This window comes from Primulina eburnea, chromosome 7, assembly GCF_022965805.1.
Source record: "Primulina eburnea isolate SZY01 chromosome 7, ASM2296580v1, whole genome shotgun sequence".
In the NCBI taxonomy this organism is placed as follows: domain Eukaryota; kingdom Viridiplantae; phylum Streptophyta; class Magnoliopsida; order Lamiales; family Gesneriaceae; genus Primulina; species Primulina eburnea.
This window is the reverse complement of record NC_133107.1, coordinates 580,979-606,690: the sequence shown is the minus strand read 5'-3', so window position 1 is coordinate 606,690 and position 25,712 is coordinate 580,979. Positions and strand designations below refer to the sequence as shown.

The following is a 25,712-nucleotide window of genomic DNA, read 5'->3' as shown; positions in this document are numbered from 1 at the left end:
TTCTTATTCTTGTCACTCTCTATGTGACAATTTATATACTGAAGGAATGCTTTAAGTTGGGCTCCAATGATTCTTTTACATGTTCAACATATTTCTTTTCTTTTTCTTTTTCCAATGAACAAAAATTATTTTCATCCAAATGGAGATGGCATGCCACAACAGGACTAGGGCAACTGCTTCGATATCACAATAAATTAATTAAATTTATTAAAAGTGATCCACCGTGATCTTTATTGTTGGTTCACGTAGCGGAGGAGCCACGGCGGAATAAGGGTGTTGGAATCTGCAGTCTGAATTTTATTTGCATATTCTGTCGACTGCCGCGGCTCGCCGCTGCAAAAAAAAAAAAATTAAAAACCAGAAATGTGTAAACAGTCAACCTAAAAAGCTCAGAAACTAGGTGGGATAAATGATCTAGGAAATTATATATTTAACGAAATATTTTAGGGGCAGTTTTTAAAAAAGGCGTATATGATAAATACCCAATGGTGAGAGAAGGCAAAATTCTATGCAATTCACGAGGAGGCATCAAGGTTTCTGAAGATAGAGCAAGAGCAGAAGAATCTTGTTCCCCTTCCACCTCTACTGCTCTTTCATGTTTCTCCTCTTCTTTCAGCTGTTTTATTTCCATACTTGAATAAACTACAATTTTTTTCAGGTGAAAAAACTAAGGAATTGAAGAAGAAAGAAAGAAAAAATTTCACCTTCTTTTTTAGTACGTTGTTTTGATCTTGCAGCGATCTCCCCTGTCATAAATTCCCAAATGAAAAATTCCAAGATTTTATAACATCTTAGGACCATAAGTAGTAGAGATGGAATCTTTGAAGAAAACATCCTTTTTCACACTCCACTACTTTGTCATTTTATTTTTCGAAAATAAACTCGAACCCAATATTAAAAATTTGATTTTGATCACATATAAATTACACCACCATCAAATTAAATTGACCAATCGTTGTAACTTATTTAATCAATAGTCATAGATAATATACACAGCTGAGAAATGAAATCAAACACCAGATATTACAGTGTAGCTGGTGTTACCTTCTTTTGAAGCTGAGAAATGGACTCGTTCATCAGCTGGTTCTGCGCACGCATTTTGAACATTACAAATAATATTCATATGATGCTAAAAATATAATAATTACATATATAATTTGTATACTCATATAAATGTCTTATGTGATTCGATTCGACTCGAATGGAATGTACCTTACCTTCTTCGTACGTACACGCTTGAGAGCATTGTCAAGCTGTTGTTCCAAACTCCGGAGCTCTCTAAAGCTAAGAAGGTCTAAAGCTTCACCCATGTAGTTGCTACAACGTCAATATAAAACTATATATAAATTAAATCAGTAAATTTTTGCTGATTGTTCTTTGCTCGCATCTATATATATTTTTCCGAAAACTAAGAAAAAATCCTGCACATAGGAACAAGTCATTTGAAATGCCCAAGTGCATTGTTCTTTTTGTTAGAGATCAAAGCAAACAAGAACGGATTGCAAATTTTTTGAACCAGCGTATTTAGAATTATCGAACTCCACTTGAAAATTTTGTTCAATAGCTCTTGAAAGTACGCTTAAAGACTAAAAAATTCCACGGTCTCCGGCCAAATATTTATTTAATATTATGGAATTATAGAAACCGCCATCCAATGCTAAGGTTATATATATGAAAGCTGTACCTCATGTTCCTTTGCAGAACTTCAATCCGAGCCACAAGTTTTGGATACTCAGCACTCCAATTTTCCTAGATAATCAAACCAAAATGATCAAGAAATAAACGAAACACCACACCTAGAAATCTGATTTAGTACACATATACCTCGGGTTGACTCACAGTCGCAAGTTTGTTATCAGCGTACGAGCGTCTCTCATAACGTTCAATAATTCTTTCCATGCTGAAATATAAAGATCAAATTAGTGAAGTTTTGAACTTAAAATAACAGACACACACAAAGATCGATGCATCTGATCAACCTAAAATAATAACAAACAAACAAATCAAGACTCAGGTAACCTTAGTAGAAACTGATGCCATATTTGCCGCAGCAACCTTAATAGGTACAATTACATGATAGGTACAATTACATGCAATTGAACCTGTTTGTTAAAGAAACCATTTTCACGTCTGTGAATTTGCAAACCTCTGGAACCCTTGTGTGATATGATCTTTTCTACACAAACACCATTTTGTATCTATTTTCTATAGAGTTTATAAAATGATTAAACACTTCAAAGAAAGACGCACGTACGTAAAATGTACGAGCGAGTGTGACAGCTTGACTGATATGTCGCGTATATAAATAATCTAATACATTAATTCAAAGACTTAGTACTGTTAAGCAGACTGATCAGAAGCTAGCTAGCCAATATCCCAGTACTGTCAAGGAACAGATCTCATGTAAATTAAATTTAATCAAAATCTTTACAGTTGATATTAACCAAACTTAGCACATTATTAGCACAAGAAAAATCAGAATGCGTGAATTTTGGGCACCCGAATTCAAAATCTCGAGATTCATAAAAAATGCATATATGTGTCATATTGCTAAAAAGACCCCATGATTTGCAGTATATGTATGTATATACTGTTTCATCGATCACTACCTTAAAATATATGGATGCATATTAAATTTATGTCCTCTTAATTAGATTATGTCCAATTTAGTGAAGGGATTTCTTAATCCTGCCTCTAAAAAAAAGCAACTTTAAAACTGCAGGCGATAACAAAAGCAGAATTGTTCAAAAGAGAGAACTCCATTCATATATATACCTCGGAGAAATTGTGAAAAGAAAAAAAAAACAGAAAACATTATTCACACCAAGAAACAAGATTGTGGGCAGATGCGATTACTTGAGAACTTGTCAAATGACGTACATGAAATTAAAAGCAACTGAAAAAAAAATCACATTTCGTCTGTCAATGAAATTATCTGATTAAGACCCATATAATTCTTGATTCGATTTGGTAGGTCTCTCAATGATAACTATTTTTTCTTCTCTTTTTTGGTGTAAAATATGAAGAGAAACTAGCTAATCAACTATCTTGAAACGGGATCTGGGAAAAAATATACCTGGAATCAGTAGAGTACTCAAACAGCTTCCCTTTGGAAGAAAAAACTATCAAAGCAACCTCAGCATCACAAAGAACAGAAATTTCGTTAGCCTTTTTAAGCAAACCAGACCTCCTCTTAGAGAAGGTGACTTGCCTGCTAATCTTGTTTTCGATTCTCTTCAACTGAACCCTACCTCTTCCCATCTCTTGATTATAATTACACTGCTTATTTATTTTTCTCCGAAAAGTATATAACCAACCAAAAAGACGGACAGAAACTGAGCAGCTGCCAATTTATGAACTTATGAACACAAAACCCTAGATTTTTGTTAGTGATATAGAATGGCCCTCCTATTTTATGCATCCGACTCAATCCCACATACAAAAACCAGTGAAGGGATTACATAGATGGGGATCATTACAATTTACATGGTGGTTTCTACTTTGGTGTAGTTCAAAGACAAGGGCAAATGATGTTCCTTAAAGCATATAGGGATCTTTCTTTATTTATTTTCTTTCTTGACCTTTGTGTGTGTGTGTCATATATGAACTGAATGTAGACACATACATACATAAAATATACCCAAACGAAGTGGAAAAGGAAAAAGAGGTAGAGGGGGAAGGGGTGGGGTGGGGTGGGTGAACTGCGTTGTCGAGTTGCGGTTGGACGTGGGGTGGTGCAGTCGTTAATGTCTGGTTTTGAGCCACAGGTTTGGAACAATTCGTACGACGTGATGCCTAAAATAAGGGCCCTCATTTATTTGCCTACAAGTAAATTTACATAAGCGTTGCGTGTCTTTAATATAAAAAACGAATATTAATTTATTTCATTTTAAATCATAAATATATCGTAAATTAATGTATTTCTATTTGGTGCAATAAGTACAATAAATAACAGAATATCTAGATTTTGGAAATAAAATTGAAATCAATCCGATTTATTTTTCATCAATCCATTTCCCTAAAGGGCATGAAATAAAGCTCAAATTAGATTGAGAAATCTAGTGAGTTGCAAGTATGTGTCGATTACTTTATGTAGAAACATAAAATCAAAAATCAAAAAATACATAACTTCTTACTAAGCCGTTATTTTGCAATTTCTACTATCAAATCCAAATATAAAACTCACAATTTTGAGAAATAAAAAAATCACATCAGACAACAAAATTGAAGAAATCTAATATTCTATAAGAAAAAAACGTTTCTATTACACTAATAACCAAAAAAAAAAAACGACACAATAGATTTATCTGATACAAATCATTGACTAGATCTCATAAATAAATCCGAAAAATTTCATTTCCTCCCATATATAAAACCTGCTAATATGACGAAAAATGGACCATATTTCTTCTAGTTAGAATCAAGAAATTCATACTAAAACTTGTATTTATAAAACACCAAGAAAAAGAGAGAATAAATTCAAACCATGCGTGAATTTTTTTTAAAATCTTTTACATGATTAATAATCAGAATTGAAATGTCAGCCCATAAAAGAATTCTCCTATTAATTACTACTGCTTAGAAAAGTAGGAAACCACACAACAGCCAAAAAATCCAACATTTGTTCCTAAACTGTTGCGACAATGTACGTCCAACATGAAGAAGTAGACAAATCTTAGAAAAGTCGTGAGGTGAATTGGAAGGAACAGAGTTGAGGTTACAAAGAACATAAATCTCACCATTAACCGAATTTTTGTTGAATATTAAAGACAGATAAAGCCAACATCTATAAATAGCCTAAAACAGGAAAATAGAAATGCAGTACTAAGCAAAGTTAGTAAACAACTAGCAGAGAAAAAGGTGGAAACAAACCTATTTAACAACTTTGACTTAATCAACTTAGCAATTCTAGTATTTAATTCGAAAAACATTCGGCTTTAATGTGTTTTAAGGAGAAGGGGACGTGGGTTATGGGTTTTCGAAAAGAATGTGTTTTGTAAGAAAACTGACGGTGGATAAACTAAAAGAAACGTGGTCTAAGCAGTCGAGAAAATTCAGGAAAAAAACGGAGAGGAGGGTAGAAAATATCAGGGTAATTAAGCCATTCTGTTGAAGAAAACACGGGGAGAAGTTGATTGACTCGTCAAATTTGTGAAAAAGTCTGTACAGCTAAAACAATAAAGTGACACGACAAAAATTAATGGGGTAGAATTTGACATACCAAGTTAGTTTCTAAATGGCACTCAACCTTTATAGAACAGATAGAATAGATTCAGCTATCTTTGAACCCTAATAAAAAAATGTAGGCCAAAAGAAATTTTTTTTATTACCAATCTAGGTTTTCGGAGTGTAATGAAAAGTTTAAATTTATTCACAGATCCAAGGAAATCGAATAAAATAAAGATGATATTCATCATTTAAATCAAATAATTTTATTGCCCGTATTTTTTTTTAAAAAAAAATTAAAATTAAAGCTGCTTTTCTGTCAAATTAATTGTTGGTATGTCCTTTTTAATGGTCGTATATTTATTTATTTATTTTATTTGAAATTACAATCACTATTACATCAAGTATGACGAATACTACTTTGTAAAATGGAGAATTATAGATAGCTTATAATAGCTTATTTGACATTAATGTTTAAGTTTGAGATGCGTTCTTGAGTTTGAGATTTAATTGTAACAAATCCCCCTAACTCTAGCTCAATCGATGTGCCTTAGTTACAACTTAAGTTGCATGAAATAAACTTTACTTAAAAAAAATTAAGAAAGAGTTATTGACCTCTTTCATCTCACCTTGAACTATTTATTAATATAGTAAAGTAGAAAGTTACTGATGCTAATATTTCATGATTTATAAATAAAATATGTAAAATATTAGAAAAATTATTTAAAAGAAATTAAACTACTACTAATGTATATCCTTCTCAAATCTCAAGTTCAATTACTTTTATATTTATAATGTTCTATTGTACGTACGTAATAGAAATATATATAATTCATAGCTTGAACTTCAAGGTTTTTACTTTAAATTTGAATTGTCAGTATACGCAATTTAATAGTACTCCTGTCCCTATGTACGCAATTCTGTGTTTTATGTAGGAGTGCTATACATATAGTTTACTCCAAAAGATACAATAAACTAATATCACATCAAAGAAATTTAAAACAAATTCACGTAAAATTACTAAATATTTTTAATTATTGATATATAAAATCATCACCTCCTGAATTATCAAAATTGAGGGGGATATATACGAGACTACTATTGGATCTGAGTATGCAGACGTCGTTCATGCAAACCCTAAGATTAATGAGTCATCATGGAAATAAATGACCTTAACGAATGATGTAAATAGTTGAGTGTAAAAAATTTAGGATCACTAAAGAGTACGTGCAAACACTTGATATTCAGATGGAAAGAGCTCAAGTTGAAAACATTTCCCAATACCCTGGCCTTCTAATTTATAAAAGAAAATTAATCAAATTATTCATAACCAATATATGAATGGTGGTCCACTCTTTCTTAATATTTGAAAATTAATGGAGCCCATAAAATTAATATTTGGTGATTATATTATAGAACAATTTTATCTTAGGTAAATGAGAAAGAAATATATTATATTTCGTACAACTTGAGCTGTTAACCCTAGTTGTTTTGTTCCAAAAGTGGTCCAAAATTAAGGGATTTATTTTCTCATTAATTAAGTTAATAAAAAAAACAACATGCATGCATGGGGACCATGATGTACGAGCCAATTATTAACTCCAAAATGCAATTCATTTTATCAGTAAATTATTTTTTAAGTTTTAGGGGTTTGCTTAAGATGGGGGGACCATCGTTCATTTCATAGGGAAACGGGAAAGGAAGAAACCCTAATGGATATATGCATGTATGTAGCCAAGGAAAATGTGAGAAATTCTAAAATTCCTCTTTGAAGGGAGAAACGGGAATTCAAAATTTTCAATGTAGAGGTGACATTCATTTATTATTATTGAAGATGACATTATATTTTAGAAATATGTAGGCCTGAAGACAACTATGTTTTGAATTTTTTAACTCTCTTGGCGTACAGTATGTTCGATAGTTTTTGTGTAAAAATGTGAACAAATTGGCGCGCTGTATGTCTTGCGCAATTTGTCTTATCTAATACTTCAACTGTGATGTGGGTTGAAGGATCATTTCCCTTGTGACTGATTAATGTAGCTAAGACTGATTTATTTACACGATTCTCAAAATAAAATATAGTTTACTAAATTTGCGATTACGCCGATATGTATAGCTAGTGGATGACATATGAGTGGTTAACATGATCCATATTAGAGAATTTTACATATACACATATGTTTAATTTACCAAACTACCCCTTACAAGAATATATTCCTTTAATGGAAATCTATACTCTGGCTAAAATCTTTTGGATCATATTCGATCACATATTTTATCAGGAAATTCACGTGGGCAGTGGGTGAAAGCCTTGACTATAATTAAGTTGCATAAAATTAGTATAAAGGTATCTTTTGCGGACATAAAAAAATCGAACAAATTATTGGATGACTGGCTAAATCAGGCATCGTTTGAGTAATTGGGAAGTTTGGTCTACTTATAGAATTAACGAATCTGTCTTAATTTCTTTGAGTCAGTTTCTAAGATTTTCTTTTATTATTATGGAATAAATTAGCACGACTAACAAATATTCTTCTTATATCATGTGATGATGTAATTACTCAAGATTTAGTTTTTGACAACTTCTCCATCGTGAAGGAACATCTGGAACGTGAGAGATGTGTGTTAGTTGTCACACATCGATTGGATAAAATATCTGAGAGTTGTATATTGAACTTGGACAATCCTCTCACCTTGAACTAGTTTTTAGGGTTGAGTTAGGCCCAAATCTCAACCTCAACAGAAACCATCATATAAATAAAATTTGAAAGAAAAAAAAAAGAGCACATTGAATGACGATGTGCATATTTCAATATTTATTATAAAAACAAATAAGCTTAAAATATTCGTTCGCAGCATGTATTTCTTCATTTCCGTTTCATATATAGGTTTTGTTTACATTATTTTTTCCTTTCAAAGTGCATTATTAATTAAACAAGAAGAATTTTGTACAATGTGGTTGATATGTTTAATCTTTATGCATATATATGACACATTATATTTATCTTTATCTACTTTATTAAGAAAATTATCAAATTTCTCAATTGATCAAGTTGATATTTAAAATGAAGACAAATATAAAAATTAATTAATATATAATTAAAAGAACACCGATTAAACCAAAAATAACTGTGTATTTCGATTCAAGCAATGTACAAACGCAGCTCCATTAATCTAGTTTGGAAAATAACTTAAGCAATAGCCGATGAAAAAATTGGCATACCAGCCTTTATTTTTAAAGCCTTGTTGGTCTCAAGCATAGACTTCTCCTGCAGTAAGATAAATTTTGCATAATAATAATAATAATGCGAAGCTAAGGCATGCATGGAATCCTAGTATGTGTATAATTAACTTATAGAATATATTAACCATAGAAGTTGGAAACTTGAAGAAATGCTTGTTTCATGCATCAAGAAATATTTTTAATTAAATCCATCAAATTTAGACGTCTTTCTTTCCTGTGTTATGCTGCATGCCTGCACAATAGCGTGTGTTGGGATATGAAAAGACATCATATTTATTTCAAGGAATAAATTATATCTCGGAGATGAAGAATATTTTTCCTTTCAAAGTTACTGAGAATTAATTTTGATCATGCATGTACATACAAAAGCAGTGTAGTCGTACGTGGTATTCGCCTCCGAAGAGACCTCTAAGTTGAACTGGTTGGTGGCAGTTGATCAAACACATTTTGACCCTGAAAACGATGCTTGGGTTTTGGTTGTACTGTTAGATACAGAAGGTCAGGTCTTAATTACGTCGGTATCAGGAGGGAAAACGTCGAATACGTGGAATTATTGTAAAAAACGTAATTAAGGGGTGGCTTGCAAAGATTTTTCATTGTGGTTTATAAGAATTGAATGGTATTGTTTTTGGTAAACTACAAACACTCGATCCTATAAATACATCGATCAATCTCATTTCAACATTTTTAAGTCTCAAAATCCTTAAAATTTCTCGTTTTGACAAGTTTTTCTCCTTCCATTGTTTGAAGATTACGAGATTCTATCAAGAAACTGTAAGAATTCAGAAATTATGAGCTAGATTTCTCTTTCTTTTCTTATTTTATAACGGTATTACGCTTATTTAGTATAAAAAACGAACAAAGACGTATTTCGATTAATCTAAAATTGTAAGTGAAGAAGATATTTTATCAAATAAATTTTTACTTTTATAATATTTAAAAAATTGGAAAAAATTTTAAATACATTTTTATAATGGTAAAAAAAGTATTTTTATAATTTTAAAAACATATCGCCATAAAATCCAATTTGTATAACTATGTCATACCTCCAACCGTGACACGTAGTAATAGTGTCGTCTGTCACGAATTCAAGCTTTAAACTTTTAAATATATAAGTTGACACATAAAACATATAAGTTTTAAAAATAAATATATAGATTTTCAAAGTTCTCAAGAAGTGTGGGAAAATGTTTTTGCAATTGCGGTTAGACCAAGTGTCGTCTCTCATTCCTGAAGAAATAATGAGTTCGGGCATGTTTTATTTTAGTTTTTTCAGGGTTTTGTATGTTTAAAAATATCAAATATTCATTATTTAAAATTTAAAAGTTCGTTTATCCAAAAAATAATAAATTTTATTTAAAAGAACTTGCACTTTTTCACGCATGTCAACCAAGGATTGACTGCTTTTTCAGATTTTGCCCAATGCTATTGACTACTACTCGTAGAAAGAAAAAAAGATAGTACTGATTAGCCATGTTACGCAGCTGCGAGAGAACAAATATTTCTACATCAATTATATTACAGGGAACCTTCGACTCTCTAACTCCAGATCAAGATGCTACAAGGATGATCACAAAAATGAGAAGTCAACTGTCTTCATCAGTGAACCTATAACTGTGATAATCAGCATAAACAACGAGATTTTTTTGCGAAAACCCGCATTTGGTAGATACGGGTATTTATCCGGAGGAGGCATAACACAGTTATCACCATTGAAATAGATTCTTCGAGGAAACGCCCAACCCTTCTCGAAACTGAATGTGGACTTGTCCTTCCGGAACAAAAGCTCAGACTGCACATTTCCCGCATGGCCAGCTTGCATCAGTAAATCGTTATAAAATTTAATGCCCCATAACATTGCAGTATCATCTGCGAAAAATAAAATGCAACATCAGATTATTGTATGTTAACCTCAACAGGAACTAACGAATCCGAATATTTCATGTCCTGTGAAGTAAAGAGTGAGTATATATGTTACGAGAGCCGCTCAATCTTATGAACAACTCCATCATTACTTGAATAGGCATTGTGGCATTGCAACAGCGACAACGTAACATGATCACTTACTTATGCTCTGGTATGGAGTTAGTGGTTTGTAGTTGAAGCTGAAAATCTGTGTTAGATTGTCAAAGTTCGGGTGCTGAACGACTAAGTTCCACTGCGTATAATTCATCCTGTAGTTGAAGTTTGTTATGGTGACTTTGACCCGCCAATACTCCTTGTAATTTAGTTTGACATGCCAGTGGATACGAATGGGGCACATATGATTTGTGCACTGGACTAGTGGAGCCAGGCTATTGCTCTTTGCACGATCTGAAACCACCGAAGCAAGGTGCGGTGCATCTGGACTGCAATGAAACAAAAGCAAAGGACCCCCCCAAAAACGAGTTACATTAATGAATGGTAAAAGTAGCAACGTTAAAGAAATAGAATGGGGATAAACAGGAAACTTTACTCGACACAGGTTCCCGGTTGTGTAAGGTTACTTGGGCATCCACAAGTACATGTTGGACAAGGAACAATAGTGTTGTTGTAAAAGGATGACAGTGAAACGCAGCAAGTGGGTGTTTTTTGGGACAGAAATTGTGAATATGTGCATGTAACGTTCCATGTCACTGCAATAAGACAAGTGTGTGAAATTATCCAAGAATCTCAACTTAATAAGCGAGTGGCTAGAAACCGGAAGGAGAAATAAGAGACAAAAGCAGAGTTATGTGCTCAAGTAAATATGCTCTTCTTATTTTTTAAAAGAGGAACATACAGAGAATCTGTAATAGCCATATTTTTCTGATCACCAGATCATGGCCCTCCTAATTGCATGATAAAATTATAAAAGCCCAACCAACCAAATAAATAACTTACTCATCGCCTGTGTCACTCTCCTTCCATCAGAAGTAATATATTTAGTAGGTTTCACAATTTTCGCAGGTCCACACGTGTAGCCGGGACCGGGGGCTTTCAAAGTGAAATTCTTAGGCACCCGAACTGTTTTATTTGTGGTTCCAGCTGCCCCGACACTAAGTTGGAAGGATCCTGCAGAATTCACGGGATCTTGCACCCATGAAGTAATCACCCCTCCTTTACAACAATTAGCAATCTGTTGATTGTAAGGAGTTCCGGGTAACAAGTCCACAACCGTCGGATCTTTCTTACAGCAATGTGGAATACTCCCTTTAAACCTCGAACAATCTCCTTGCTCGGTAGTTTGACCACCCATCATAGCCCATATCACCTCCTTTTTAGCCCAAGTCCATCCTAAAGTCCAACCCGGTGCTTGAATGTGACGATATTGTTGGAAGTTGAATATTGTAACAACAGCCTGCCCCATTTCAGAATATGTGAATTTAAGCTGGTTGATAAAACATAATCTTTACTGAAATTTGCATGGTAAAATATTTGACACAAAAGGCAAACACAATATATTTGCAGACGTACTTGTTGAAACTAGATCGGTATTCTTTTGCGCATAGATATTGTGGTTATCCTATGAGCTCACTTCATAAGTTTTGTTTTTTAAATTCAAAAATTGACATTGTGATATGGTGCATCGACACTAACTCTATAATAACGAACGGAGAATTGGAAAAGTGAAGCCGAAAGAGACTTCTAGTTTAGTAGAAACACTTACAATATAGCCATCAGGGTTCCAAGTGGTAATGTCCCACTTAATTGTGATATTTCCATTAGGATCAAGCGCATCATAGGCTTCTGATGAAATATTAAAGAAAACAAACACACTTTAGAATTCCAAGTACTTGAATATTTCACTGATATTCCATCAAAAAACAAGACACATGTTCAAAATATAAGATGAAATCATAAAAGCTATTAAACCTTGAACAACATTAACACATTAATCTAAATTCATATTTTCCTGTACATTAACATAAAAATTGCCGGTGATGGTGATGCATCCTACATTGCTGTTAGGAACTAGAATTCTGTGGCCAATCCCGAAGAATCATCCTTCCCTCGTATAAATATTTACATGAGAGAATTTGTAACTTGGTGTGACATATTTCCCCAGTTAGCATCTACAAATATGTTTCCAGGATATTTTTTGAACAATTTCATGATGTTAAGAACCAACACCCGTCTCCAGAAGATTCCCAATAAATGACAGATTGAAGTATAGTAGCAGTTGGAAGATGGACATTAATAATAAGGCTGTCAATGAACTCAAACCCATACGGAATTAAGCTAATGGAAAACCCAAAGACATTGAAGATTTTCACCCGTCATGACTTCTTCCTTGGACAAAAGGAAGAAAAAATTATCAAAGTTTTGCACTCGACCAACTTGAATTTTCTCAAGCTTCACACAATTAGTTCAACTGGAACTCCCCACCCAATTGTCACTCAAAATCAAAGCCCATGTGAAACAAAATGTAAAGAGAGAACCAACCAAACAGTCGCATTCGATATATACAGACCCATTCGCAGTAAATAGAATACACCAGCTTTACCTTTTTACGATTAATCGAGACCCATTAATTTCCACATTTTTCATCCTAGAACCTCCGGACCTTCGTCAACCAAACAGTCACATTCGGTATTCACATACAACACAAAAAAAAAAAAAAGGAAAAAGAAAAAAAAGTTATAATGCAAAGATTACCTGCAGGAGTAAAGCTGAAACAAGAAAGCAAGAGGACCAACAACACGGCGGATATCTTGAACTCAAGGATAGATCTAAAGCATCGTACTTCCATATCCGGAGTTTCCTGAATTTTCTTGGATTAATTATGACTCGCAGTATCCACTGCTTTATCAAGTTCTGCAAGTGGGATGAGTAGAGTGAGGGAGAGTGGAGAGAGAAACCACGAGGTGACAAGAGCTTGTTCGAACGAAACCTTTGAGGGGGATCTTTTCTTTTTCTTTTTTTCGAAAAAATCTTCTTTTTGTAATTGTAAAAATAATCTTGAACGCCACTGTGAATTTATTTGCTTTGACTTTCTTTCTATGTAATTTTGTGATGCTTTAAACCGACTTTAATGGCCGTCCATGTTACTTTCATTCTTCAAATTAATCGCAATGCGTGACACCAAATTTACATGTATATTACATAATAAACATATTTTAGCATGTTTATTTATTGACAAATGTTATTTGTACAATCAAATTTATACAACGATTTTTACAACACAAAAAATTTAATACAAAATAAAAAATTTCAAATTTATTCATTTTCAAAACTTAATGCATATACGTATAAATAAGTAAACGAAAGATAAAAATTGTGATAATATTTTAATTATATATATATATATATATATCAATGATTTGTTTGATGTATGATAAATAATTAACGATTTGATTGATATAAAATAAATAATTAATATACAAAATTGCGAACCTAAATATATTTTAAAAAGTGGCAAAAACTTGTGTGTTTGTGAGACGAATATCTTATTTGAGTCACTCATAAAAAAGTATTACTTTTTATGCTAAGAGTATTATTTTTTATTGTGAATATCAGTAGAGTTGACCCGTCTCACAGATTATGATCCGTGAGACGGTCTCACATGAAACTCACCTCATTAATTTTATATAGTACTTCAAATCCCACATCGATTCGATTTTATTTGTTAGTACGATAAAATCATTGTGGTTGTCCCTATCGATCACCAACTAATGAATCAAATGTTGTCTACCTAATTATTTAATAGCAGCCCAAATAAGCTAGTGGTTAAGAGTGGGCCTTAGGACTCGGGGATATTCATTAACACTGTCTAAATCCAAATTGTATATATACCGCCTAATGCATGTAATAAAAAATTCATGAGAAGTACATTCCATTTTAAAATTTTATTCAATATTAAATTAACATTTTACCTGAAAAATGAATAAACAAGTTTTCATCGCGATGTTCCATAAAGAAAGATCGAACAAATATCATAACTTTTATAAGTTTTCACGTGTAATTTATACATGGTCTATTATATCAATAATCGTCATATTTATCGATGATTTTGTATCTGTATCGTAATCAACGTCAATAAAATCTCTACACATAATGATGTTATGAGCAATATCAGAGTCACTTCATTTACATCATATTATTTCAAAATCACATACATGTAATTATCTCAAAAATTAAATAAAAATTTATCATAATTTTTAATTGAATTGAATTAAAAGCTCAACGAAGACTATATTAACCGGATTCTTTAATATGAAAAATTATATATAAAAAAATTAGTTGGTGTTTTTTAATGTAATAAAATAATAATAGTCTGGAAATTCCTAGTAATTATTTAAATAAAAAAACAAAATACACCTTTCCTATTGTTTTGTTCCCAAGAAACCTCCTTTCTGCAAAATCTCAGCTGACGAAGACACTCGTCGGCGGATCATATTTTCTCTTCATTTCTTCAGGAAAATGGCGGTTTATTTTTCGTTTTAGCAATTTTCGGCTTTCAGCATTTTTTGTGAGAAAACTTAAGCGTGCGATGGATACCGCGGGAACTCGAACGCGATCATTCGGTCAAACCGAGATTAATTGGGACGAGTAAGCTTCATGGATCCGCTGTTTGTTGATGTGTTATCTTCATTTTAATGGAATGAATTTTGTAAAAAATTAATTTGCATCTGTATTGCCCGTGGCATAATCTGCGTTTATAGATGAATCAAAAGTTGAATGGTACTTGGACGAATGGCATTTCAGAATGTAGCTATACCATGTGCCGCGCAAGAAATGATTATTCTGGAGATAGGTTTTGTGAACTAAAATTATTGATCATGAAATTAGCTAGTAAATTATTCGTCTCTGCGATTTATTTTATGTGGAAGGGAATTAATATGTTTCCGATTTTTGCTCATTCATTTTCATTTTTATGTATTGTCACTGAGTTTTTGTAGCGGGGGTTCTTTTAAAATTTCAATCAATTCCGAAACATGAATATTTTCATTGAAACTTTTTGGGGTGTTAGAGAAGGATAGTACTTTTCTTATTTAAACATCAATAGAAAGAATTCGAGGATCTTCTAACTATTTCATAATGATTTCTACTCCCTACTATATAAGATGCATCTGAATGCAGTCCTTACCGTGGAAAATACTCAGTTGAATGTTAAAGAGTCTCATCGATGGACGAGGAAACTAACACTATGCATTTGAAGTCCATGGTTATTTATTTACCTTGTTTCTTGTTGCCATCCTGTGATAACTAGTATTTGGCAATGCAGTCGGTCTGTGATTTTTGAAATCTTAATAATCTACAGTCTATTAATGATATACTTACCTGCAGGCTTGACAAAACTAAGTTGTACGTTGTTGGAGCTGGGATTTTTACCGGACTTACTGTGGGACTTTATCCAATTTCAGTTGTGAAGACCAGACTGCAAGTTGCATCACGTGATGCCGTAGAAAGAAATGCATTTTCTGTAATCAAAGGCTTATTAAGGACTGATGGAATACCTGGATTGTATAAAGGTTTTGGCACTGTCATCACTGGTGCAGTTCCTGCCAGAATTATATTTCTCACCGCACTAGAGACAACAAAATTGTCTGCTTTCGAGATGGTTGAACCATTCAAATTATCAGAGCCTGTACAAGCAGCCATAGCAAATGGGATAGCTGGAATGATGGCATCTCTCTGTTCACAAGCTGTATTTGTTCCTATTGACGTGGTATGCCGTGAATGCTTCTTCTGGGATTTTCTTAAATGTCATATTTTCTATCTATACTTAGGTGAGGATCAATATTTGGAGCAATTATTAATTACCTGAAATGTTTGTCTGTTAATTATATTGATTCCTTGGAAATACACCAGAAAATAAATTATATACGTGTTTTTTGTTCTTTTTGACATCTTTCTTTTGAACTCTTTTTATTGTTGTTGACATTATATAAGTCGGAATGAAACATAAACAAATCTGTGATCACTTTTTTTGAGGCAACATATTTCTCATCCCATTCGGGCTAATCGAATTTTACTTACAAGGGATGTTTTTTTCCTTGCAAGATTTTCTTTTAAGAACCATAAATTAAATTAATGTTATCTTCTGAGAAGGTTAGTCAGAGGTTAATGGTGCAAGGGTGTTCTGGCCATGCGACATATAAGGGAGGCCTGGATGTTACTCGTCAGGTTATTAAAACTGATGGTATTCGAGGCTTATATCGAGGATTTGGTCTATCTGTTATGACTTATTCGCCATCTAGCGCTGTCTGGTGGGCAAGTTATGGTACGAGCCAACGTATATTCTGGAGGTATGCCTTCGAATTTCGGCATTTACTGCTATCTATCAGAGTCAATACTGAACCAGCTCCATTCTTTATTTTCGTTAAATATTTTCTTATTGGGAATGCTTCATCTGTAGATTTTATAGTGTTTTATGTGATTTTGTAACGTTTAAACTACATAATTATTAGTTGAGCTACATAATTCTTAGTTGAGCTGCCTAGTATTTTCTGTGGAGGATGAAAAAGTAATGTTCAATTTCTTATTGCTCTCAAACTGAATGTAGGTCCATGTCAAATGGAAATTGTATGAACATAATTTCTCTCTATTTCCTTCAAGTGCTCTTCCGAAAGATGAGGAAAAGACAAGGAATTGCTTATCTCTCCTGCTAGTAGTTGTTATATGAAATGAGTTCACAAAAGTTTGCTAAGGATACCATTTTACTTCACAGAGCTGACATTTCAAGCCAATTCAAGCAAATTGCATCAAATGTCAAATTGTCAATTAACTGAGCGCATGTTCTTTCTGAATACATAAATATATGTACGGTTTTTCACTAACTACTGCTTATACTATGATACAACTAACAAAACATTTCTGCTGATATGACCATAACATTTTCTTTTTAAAGAAACACCACTTGCCTCTAGACCGAAATTTTGAGATCAACCCCTAACAAGATATAACAATATGAAAATACACAATAAAGAGAATTGACCAAAACCTTTCATTGAAAAGAAAAAACAAGGATTAGCATTTGTTGAAAAAAGGAAAATCAATTATATTTAGTTTAAGAATAACACAAATGTCTGGCCTAGGAACTTCTCCGAAGAAATATTTTATGTCCACAAATGCCCAATTTGCCAAGGCATCTGCCACCATATTTCCTTCCCTACAAATGTGAGAGAATTCGTGTTTTGATTTGGATCACTGGGTGCAAGAACTCCAACTCCCATTGGACACATTTAGATTGGATCTACTGCGGTGAAATCAAGGAATTTGTTTCCACCCAAGTTGGAAAAATGTTAAGATCAACGAATATCTAAAGACCTTCACATATCACAAAAAGTTCAACAAACACATGTCTTTTTGTCATTACTTAACACTCAAAGATTTGGCCCATTAAACCTGTATATTTTATCAATGTTTATGTTGAGATAGCATCTTTAGTTGAGCCAAGTAACCTATTTATATTTGTCCAATGTAATTTTTATAACATTAAATCTATATCTCTCCGCCATGGCTCAGACATTGCTCGTGTCTTTACAAGTGAATGTCCAGAGATAGATGCAGGAATGAGAGTGTTAGTAAGTGATGGCATTTGATTGGGGATACCAAAATCTGTCAAATCTTGTTGTCGATATTTTCATCATTACTTCTCCCAGTCGTGTACTTCAATTGAGCCAAACTATGCAAATCGTTTTCTTTAATTTTTCTGTTCTTCCGACAGCACTACTGTCTTCATGTCTTGCAATTTCTAGTATCATGCCATTTTTGCAGCTGTTTACGCTTACATTGTATGACACATTACATGAGAATTTTAAGGTGCAACTGAATGGTAAATATATTTCTTTTGGTATGAATAACCATTTTCCATATGTTCTTCTCCTCCTCCTTAGAAGTCTGAGGTCACCATATATTTGATATTTTGTCTGGTTGTTAAGTTACCTTATTTTTGTTCCTGCAGGCTTTTAGGCCATGGCGATGAGCCTGCTGGGGTTGCTCCAAGTGAAGGAAAAATAGCAATGGTTCAAGCTGCCGGAGGTATTTTTGCAGGTGCTACTGCATCATGCATCACAACCCCACTGGACACAATTAAAACTCGGTTACAGGTATTCAGATTCTTATTCATTTTTTCTTCTGCCGATTCTAAATGTTTCCTAATTTTTTGTGCACTTTTTATGGCCATTACAGAATAACTTTGAAATCATTTCATATATATCCATCGCAGAAACACTCAGTTTGGGACCTAATCCAAAGAAAGGAACTGCATTAAAAGTCATTTGTCTGTTTGTAACATTTCAGTTTTTTGATGCCTCAGCTTACACGGCAAAGTCTCATGGTTTCAGATATATCATATTTTTTTGCATGTTGATATTCTGTTATTTTAAAAGATTTATAAACTTGGGACCACCTTCCAGTAGGTCTTTTGATTTTATGATATTGGATTGATGTACTCCAGGTGATGGGGCATGGAAAAAAACCGACAGTACGAGAAGTGGTAAAAAATTTGATTGCTGACGGTGGCATGGCCGGATTTTATAGAGGATTGGGCCCAAGATTTTTCAGCATGTCAGCTTGGGGGACTTCAATGATCCTGGCCTACGAATATCTAAGTAAGGTTCCTTCGTTTTCACTTATTTATTTTTCTTGTCACACATGTTTGCTATCCATGATTTGTTGTTAACGACTATATGTTGCTCTAAAACCTACCGGCTGTTCTTTTCTACATTTTTCCATTTGTGGGACATTTGGTGAAATATCTATCATGTGCGAACGGTTTCAAACACATCTTGAGACAATAACAGACGGGGACAAAGCTAGAAAATGGAGGTTGGGAACAGAAAACAATTTAAGTGGTGCAAGAGTAAATATTAGGGGGAAGTGAAAACATATAATTACTTTTAGGCCCTTAGTCAATCAAATTTAAAAATTGAGGGGTGTGGTCGCACTCACCCGCCCCCCTTGGCTCCGTCACTGATTACAGGCCAATAAGTTAGAAGGTCGAATCAGTTCATCATTGTTAATAACCTGAAAATATTTCCAGTTTTTAACATTTTGTGGGTGGTAGAGTTATTGCTAAGGTTTAAGGTGGGAAAGGACAGCCTTTAACCTATCAAAACTAATTTTTTCACCTTCTTTAAACCACATCAATGGTCGTCATTGCTCCGCTCCTTCACGCAGTCAAGAGCATGTTGCTACTTGTTTATTTTTGTCCATCTACTGGATGAATCCTTCATGCTGTTAAATGAGAGTATTTCAAATAAGCTACATTTTATTTGCCTGTTATATGTTCTTGTTCATGCAAAAAAAGTAGTTATATCTTGACTAATCTTAAGCTCATGTTTTTCATACATGCAGAGCGCGTATGTGCAATAGATGGATCCAATCATCAACAATAATACACTATGTTTGCATTCTTCATTTGGTGGCAAAGATCATTCGCAGACCTCTCCAATATGGAGACATACTTCATTGAAGATAGATACAGTAGTCATTAGATATGTTCACTTCGGATGTGGAGTAGAAAGTCAGCAATCTGTTTGGTCGTAAAAAATTTTGTTAATTGCCTAGTTATCGACGACTTTGATTTCTCAAATTTTTGGCGGATTCACATTCTTTACTCTATTGTAGCTAATGAGTAAAGAGAAATGTGTGTTGAAGATTATCAGAAAATGAACGGAAAAAAGAAGATAACTTGTAGAAAATTTGCTCCTCTTCCATTCTCTGTTCGAATGCTCTCTCTGTCCTTCACTTGTTAGATTTGAGAGAAAATATACATGCTCGAGAGTGGTTGAAGACAACAACGGGGAAGAAAACATGAGGAAGTTGATTGATGCATTTATCAAATTTACCAAAAAATCTGCACAACCAAAGCAATAATGTGAAACAATAAAAACTATCAGTGGTAGAATTGGACTTTACAAGATATAATAAATATGTATGCTGTATGCAAGTATATGTTCAATTATTCTACACATATAATGCTGGAAATATGAGTTAAATTAATCACTAATTTTTTGGAGATTGTGTGGGTGTACCAATAAAAGCCGGTAATAGAATTAAGTAAAAATAAAATCAATTTTTTTCTATGATTTCATTATATTATTTTTTTTCTCTATATTATATTTGGTATATTTCAATTTTGATCGTAAAAAAAATTTAAAAGAATTATTTCACGATACTAATTAATTATTCTCTCTCCAACCACAAGAAGGATATCAACAACTTACACGAACATGACTAACAACATTGTACATTTAATGCCCATAACTACAATGATATCTATAATGATATTAACGTGTGATTTTTGCTAATGTCACTTTTTTTTCAGTGGACGGAAGATTATTATAATTGAGTCTCCGGCTTGAGTTCTCGTTTCAAATATGAGGCTTTGGTTCCAGGTTTCATTGCGGCAAATGCCACACCTATATGAAGCATGCATCTGGTAATTGGAGTGATCAAGTCTAATATGAATTTTATGCATGAGATTTAGAGCCAGCGGGTAAAGATCTGAAAAGTGGTTGCAAAGCCTTCACCACAAGGAGCATATCTGGCCTGAATTCTTCCTCGAATTGCAAGCAAAGTGCTGCAACCGCTGCCATCTGAATAACCAAGAATCGTCGAGAAAAACTCAATATCAAGGAATGATAAAGTCCAAGATGGAGCAATTATTATGTTATGCCCTCTTAAAAAATAAGAAGAAGAAAACACGAGTCTAGCTCACAAAACGTTATGCTGTATTGTAACATATACAAATTTAAAATACCTTTGCAGCAGCCTTTGGAGGATAAGCACCATATAGTTTGGGATCTACACATTGCTTAACTTTATCTTCACCCAATCTTGGAGTTGCCTGGAGGTTGAAGTTAGTTGAATTCTAATTGAAAAATCACGATATGGTTCACTGGAAATGAAACTCACCCACGACACCAGACTCTGTTGCCCTCTGGGCTGTTTGTGATCTACTGGCATTCTTCCGGTCAGAAGTTCTAAAAGAACCACTCCAAAACTGTATACATCACTTTTCCGAGTAATTTGCCCTGCCATCGCATACCTGAAAGCATCACACAATCAGTTGATTAGGTCCAAGAAATTTTAATGTTAACAAGTGGATTGAGAATAATATCTGACTCTGGAGCATGGTAGCCAAATATGCCCAAGACTCTATTTGAGTACTGGTGAACAGTTATATCAGATGATCGCTCTGACAAGGTAATATCAGCAAGTTTGGCTAAATCATCATCAAACAGCAGCACATTGCTGGATCGGACATCGCGGTGGACAACTGGAGGCTGACATTTCTCATGCAAAAATTCAAGGCCTTTCGCTACACCAAAAGCAATCTTTACTCTTTGATTCCAGGTAAGAACCGGACCAGGTTGTGCCCCACGCACCCCTTTCCTGCCTGTACAACATAAAATGATAATTAAAAGACATATTGGCATTTATCAACATATTCAATTTTTAGACTTATAGTTGAGACTCGGACATACCATGTAAAACATCATGTAAAGTACCATTTGTAGCATACTCGTAAGCCAAGATACGGTAATTTTCCTCCACACAATATCCAAGCAATCTCACAAAATGCTCGTGTTTGAGTCTTGAAACCAACGATAACTGTATGGCCCATGATGATATTTCAGCGAACAATTTTTCATGTACAAAACAGAGGAGCTGACGAAATAATTTACCTGGGGCATGAAGTCAGAGTCTGGTTCTGGGGAAGAATCGGCATCCAGCTTTTTAATTGCTGCAGGTTGTCCACTGCTCAGCTTGGCATAGAACACCCTGCCGTAATAACCCTCTCCAATAAGAGCATCCGATCCAAAATTACCAGTCAGTTTACGTAGCATAGCCAATGACAATGACGGTACTTCAATAGGTAAAACGTTCTCAGGAGATCCACTACTTTTTGCGTCTGACGCCCTCGGCTCTCCTCTTTCACTGCCTATAAATAAATTAAGCCAAAATATAGTGGTAGATGTCTTAGTTTTGCAAGTACTTTACGTTATAGTTATGAATATCTCAATTTCATGTCAACACAGCAGGAGCATTACAATTTGATGAAAACTCAAAGAATGGCACACAGTTTAGCAAAAATAGGAGTACAATAAAACCAAAGTAGCACACACAAAAGATCATAAATATAGAGACAAAAGGTCGACTCAACCACGTAGTATTAACATGAAATTTTTTAAAACCATCAAATATTAGAGCCAAACCCAATTCAATTGTGGAAAGACAGATTTGACGAGTTGCAAGAATGCTCCATTTACCAAAATGTCAGCAAAATATCATAGCCTTGAAAATCAAAATACGATAATTTTTTTTAGTTTTTGAATTCACGGTGCTGCGTTAAAAGCATACCTGGTATTGACGATTCATTTTTCTTCGAAGGCTTAAATTTGCTCCAAAATGCATCCCAAGACCACCAAGATCGCTTATTTGCTGCGACTTTCCTCCAATTTTCTTCAGATAGAGCATGGTCGTTATTCAGGTTGAGCCTTGTTTTTTCTCTCAGAGGAGGTTCTAAAGTTTGCTCACTTGGGGAGGACGATGCTTGTTGCTCATTGACTTCATCATGGCGGCTCGTCTGTTCTCTTGGATGAGGGGTAGGAGTTTGCTCATTAGGGGAGGACGATGTTGGTTGCCCACAAACTAGTACGTTGGCTTCATCATCATGGCTAGTTTGTTCCTTTGGATGATGGGTAATAGTCTGCTCATTACCAACTAATACGTTGGCTTCATCATTGCAGGGAGTAACACTTGCCACCTCATTTGACAATGAACATCTCGTGGTCTTCTGCTGCTCAAGTGCAGACTCAAGTTGCACCACAACTTGAGCCATTGTCGGTCGCTTCCTTGGGTTATCATCCAAGCATCTCTCAACAACCTTTATAAATGTTTTCAGGCTATCCGGTAAAATCTTCCCCAAACTTGAAGCTACAATCAGATCAACTTCCCCTTTACTAATTTTATCTCGAGCCCACTTTGTTAGAATCTGTTCCTCCTTTGGAACACTTTTATCTAATGCCGGTCTCCCGCACAATACTTCCAACAAAACCACACCAAAGGCATATATGTCACTTTTCCTTGTCAGTTTACCTGTCCTGAAATAATTTGGGTCAAAATACCCAAACGTGCCCTTAACTCTTGTGCTAACATGGCTCTGTACCTTGCTTTTGTTTTCATGTTTGACCAAGCCAAAATCTGAAACCTTAGCCACGAAATTTTCATCCAGCAATATGTTTGAAACCTTGACATCACGATGTATGATTCCATGTCCTGTGTGAAGATAATCTAGCCCTCTACCAGCTCCGATGCAGATGTTAAGACGTTGCTTCCACGTGAGAGGAGGACAGCTTTCGCCATTTCTTTCAAGCTTGTAGAGGTGGTCAGCCAAAGTTCCATTCTGCATGTAGTCATAAACAAGAATCATTTCCCCGTGCTCATTGCAATAGCCGATCAGAGGGACGAGATTAACATGTCGGAGCTCAGAAAGTGTGTCAATCTCTGTCAAAAACTCACGTGCCCCTTGCGAGGAGTTTGATTTCAATCGCTTTACGGCTACAGTCACATTCCCGTTATCAATTAGGCATTTGTAGACTCTACCGAATCCACCCTTTCCAATTACAAGAACATCGCTGAAATTTCGAGTGCCCAACTGTATCTCGGCTAATGAAAAACAACAACAAAATCGTTCGGCCCTGGCCGATGGCTTGTTTTCCTCCTCTGTATCGGTTAATAGGAAAACTCCTCCCAATTTATGGATAATGGCGTTTACTATAGAAATTATAGCTATAGAAGCAGTTGCAATAACATTTCTATGAGAGAGAATTGAGAGTAAGGATTGGATAGTCCAGGACCTTGAGTCCCATGTAGAAGGTAACGGATTCAAGCTGGCAAGACTATTGTCAAGATTGCTGAGTTTGAATATTTCAAATCCTGTAAATGGTCCATGCCCATCAATGAATTCATCACGTGTTTGAAGGGAGAGATCACGTTTACTTTCTTCTTTTTGTCCTCTCACTATAAGTATAAAGTCCCTATAGTTGTGCTTGAGTAAGACAATGTTCTCTCTTTCTTGCTTGAGTAAGACAACGTTCTCTGTTTCTTGGAACAGGTCAACATTCGTGCAAGCAACTATATCATTAACGAGGATTTTAAAAATCATTTCACCATTTCCTATTATCGTGAGTCCTTCGTTAGAGAACTGAAGCCTGACCAAATACCTGAATCCCACATCTACCGGTATTTTCCAGGTCGCAGCACTAGCCTTTTCTTTTGGAACAGTATCCCCAGCCCCAAATATATCGCTGAAATCATCTCCCGATGAGACAGGATCCCATCTGACCTTTTCTCGGTGAACCATTTCTAGTGCAGTGCCATTATCGATATAGAACAAGTGAGACTCATGCCCAATCACTCGTGCTCCGATGCTACCCTCACCATGAAAGTAAGAATGACCCGGAGTCACCGTGATTATCTCAATCCCATTAATGAAAGCATAAGCATGTCGTGATTGACTCGTGACCGGGGAGAAAACAATGTTTAGCGGTTGATTTTCTTCTACATTTAAATAATATTCCTTCACAAAATAACTCAAACTAAGAGCATCACTGGTCAGCGAAGCACTGAAGTTACCAAGGAAGGTGAAAGGTCCGGCCACAACATTGAACAAGTCCTTCCGTCTTTCGAACCCTTTATACGCAGTGGGATTAAAGTGAAGGCGGATAAATTTCTGACCTGGATTGAGTAGAAAAGTGTAGGAGAAAGCTGAACGAGAAACTCTGGCGGTTTTATAGGGAATGCTGTAATCAGAAATGGAGTCACCACCACTCGAGATAGTTGATGTGCCCTTTAACTGCAGCGAGGAGCTGAGCTTTGGGTGCTTATCTCCGATCCATTTCCTGCCGGTATGAGCTGTAGAAACGGCATTTGAGCCACAGTTGATCGAAACATCGCCGGTGATGTAATCTGCGGGACCATCAATACAATTTGTTAAAGCAATGAAGCACATGAACAGCAGCAGAGAAATTGGATGAGCTGGTCGGCAGCAATCATTCATGCTTCGAGTTATGATTGCAATTCGGAAATGATGGAGATAAACATTAACGGTGATCGTAGACTTTCATTCTGAAGTCGTCTCCTCGTAACAACCTTTCTTCATTTAGCTGGCCCCACATACACTAAATTCTAAATGATGACTTTCTAAACAAAATTTGTCCAATCGTTAAAAGATTTTAGAGAAGAAGCTAACAATTTCCCAGCCGTCGTACACGTTTCAAATGGATATTAATTAATTTTCTTTTTTCCTTTCCCTTTTGTTTTTTTGGGTTTCTGAAAAAGAGTTAAAAAAAAACCCAAAGTTAAAAGGTCATTCTTTTTCTATTCT

The 25,712-nt window shown here is 34.7% G+C and overlaps 4 protein-coding genes across 4 annotated transcripts; 1 reads left to right on the top strand and 3 right to left on the bottom strand.

Annotated features, from left to right (window-relative positions):
• Window positions 1-80: 80 nt before the first annotated feature.
• LOC140836307 (agamous-like MADS-box protein FUL-L) lies at window positions 81-4,707 on the bottom strand. The gene is made up of 8 exons (XM_073201734.1): window positions 3,077-4,707; window positions 1,825-1,900; window positions 1,685-1,749; window positions 1,218-1,317; window positions 1,045-1,086; window positions 705-746; window positions 483-616; window positions 81-333 (listed from the first exon to the last, which is right to left on the bottom strand). The coding sequence occupies exons 1-8, from the start codon at window positions 3,259-3,261 to the stop codon at window positions 231-233; spliced, it is 747 nt and encodes a 248-aa protein (XP_073057835.1). The 5' UTR covers window positions 3,262-4,707; the 3' UTR covers window positions 81-230.
• Window positions 4,708-9,852: 5,145 nt separating this feature from the next.
• On the bottom strand, window positions 9,853-13,296 carry LOC140836306 (protein COBRA-like). Its single transcript, XM_073201733.1, has 6 exons — window positions 13,028-13,296; window positions 12,039-12,118; window positions 11,273-11,729; window positions 10,866-11,025; window positions 10,478-10,758; window positions 9,853-10,279 (listed from the first exon to the last, which is right to left on the bottom strand). Exons 1-6 carry the CDS (start codon window positions 13,119-13,121, stop codon window positions 9,981-9,983), a joined length of 1,371 nt encoding a protein of 456 aa, XP_073057834.1. The 5' UTR covers window positions 13,122-13,296; the 3' UTR covers window positions 9,853-9,980.
• Window positions 13,297-14,696: 1,400 nt separating this feature from the next.
• Window positions 14,697-20,006, top strand: LOC140835929 (uncharacterized). The gene is made up of 6 exons (XM_073201341.1): window positions 14,697-14,920; window positions 15,659-16,040; window positions 16,424-16,620; window positions 18,279-18,423; window positions 18,774-18,927; window positions 19,673-20,006. Exons 1-6 carry the CDS (start codon window positions 14,862-14,864, stop codon window positions 19,711-19,713), a joined length of 978 nt encoding a protein of 325 aa, XP_073057442.1. The 5' UTR covers window positions 14,697-14,861; the 3' UTR covers window positions 19,714-20,006.
• Window positions 20,007-20,478: 472 nt separating this feature from the next.
• Window positions 20,479-25,507, bottom strand: LOC140836296 (putative receptor-like protein kinase At5g39000). The gene is made up of 7 exons (XM_073201712.1): window positions 22,685-25,507; window positions 22,009-22,265; window positions 21,808-21,934; window positions 21,446-21,719; window positions 21,236-21,368; window positions 21,081-21,167; window positions 20,479-20,916 (listed from the first exon to the last, which is right to left on the bottom strand). The coding sequence occupies exons 1-7, from the start codon at window positions 25,383-25,385 to the stop codon at window positions 20,791-20,793; spliced, it is 3,705 nt and encodes a 1,234-aa protein (XP_073057813.1). The 5' UTR covers window positions 25,386-25,507; the 3' UTR covers window positions 20,479-20,790.
• Between the last annotated feature and the right edge of the window lie 205 nt (window positions 25,508-25,712).

Excerpts from the sequence above, each read along its gene's own strand:
- LOC140836307 (XM_073201734.1), bottom strand. The coding sequence starts at position 3,261 with ATGGGAAGAGGTAGGGTTCAGTTGAAGAGAATCGAAAACAAGATTAGC. Across the intron at positions 1,318-1,684 it reads GTTCTGCAAAGGAACATGAG|CAACTACATGGGTGAAGCTT; the intron begins GTACAGCTTTCA and ends TTGACGTTGTAG. Across the intron at positions 1,087-1,217 it reads AGCGTGTACGTACGAAGAAG|AACCAGCTGATGAACGAGTC; the intron begins GTAAGGTACATT and ends ATGCGTGCGCAG.
- LOC140836306 (XM_073201733.1), bottom strand. The coding sequence starts at position 13,121 with ATGGAAGTACGATGCTTTAGATCTATCCTTGAGTTCAAGATATCCGCC. Across the intron at positions 12,119-13,027 it reads TTTCAGCTTTACTCCTGCAG|AAGCCTATGATGCGCTTGAT; the intron begins GTAATCTTTGCA and ends ATATTTCATCAG. Across the intron at positions 11,026-11,272 it reads GAGAGTGACACAGGCGATGA|TGACATGGAACGTTACATGC; the intron begins GTAAGTTATTTA and ends GTCTTATTGCAG.
- LOC140835929 (XM_073201341.1), top strand. The coding sequence starts at position 14,862 with ATGGATACCGCGGGAACTCGAACGCGATCATTCGGTCAAACCGAGATT. Across the intron at positions 16,041-16,423 it reads TATTTGTTCCTATTGACGTG|GTTAGTCAGAGGTTAATGGT; the intron begins GTATGCCGTGAA and ends TCTTCTGAGAAG. Across the intron at positions 18,424-18,773 it reads CAATTAAAACTCGGTTACAG|GTGATGGGGCATGGAAAAAA; the intron begins GTATTCAGATTC and ends GATGTACTCCAG.
- LOC140836296 (XM_073201712.1), bottom strand. The coding sequence starts at position 25,385 with ATGAATGATTGCTGCCGACCAGCTCATCCAATTTCTCTGCTGCTGTTC. Across the intron at positions 21,935-22,008 it reads ACTCTGACTTCATGCCCCAG|TTATCGTTGGTTTCAAGACT; the intron begins GTAAATTATTTC and ends TGGGCCATACAG. Across the intron at positions 21,168-21,235 it reads AACAGAGTCTGGTGTCGTGG|GCAACTCCAAGATTGGGTGA; the intron begins GTGAGTTTCATT and ends TTCAACCTCCAG.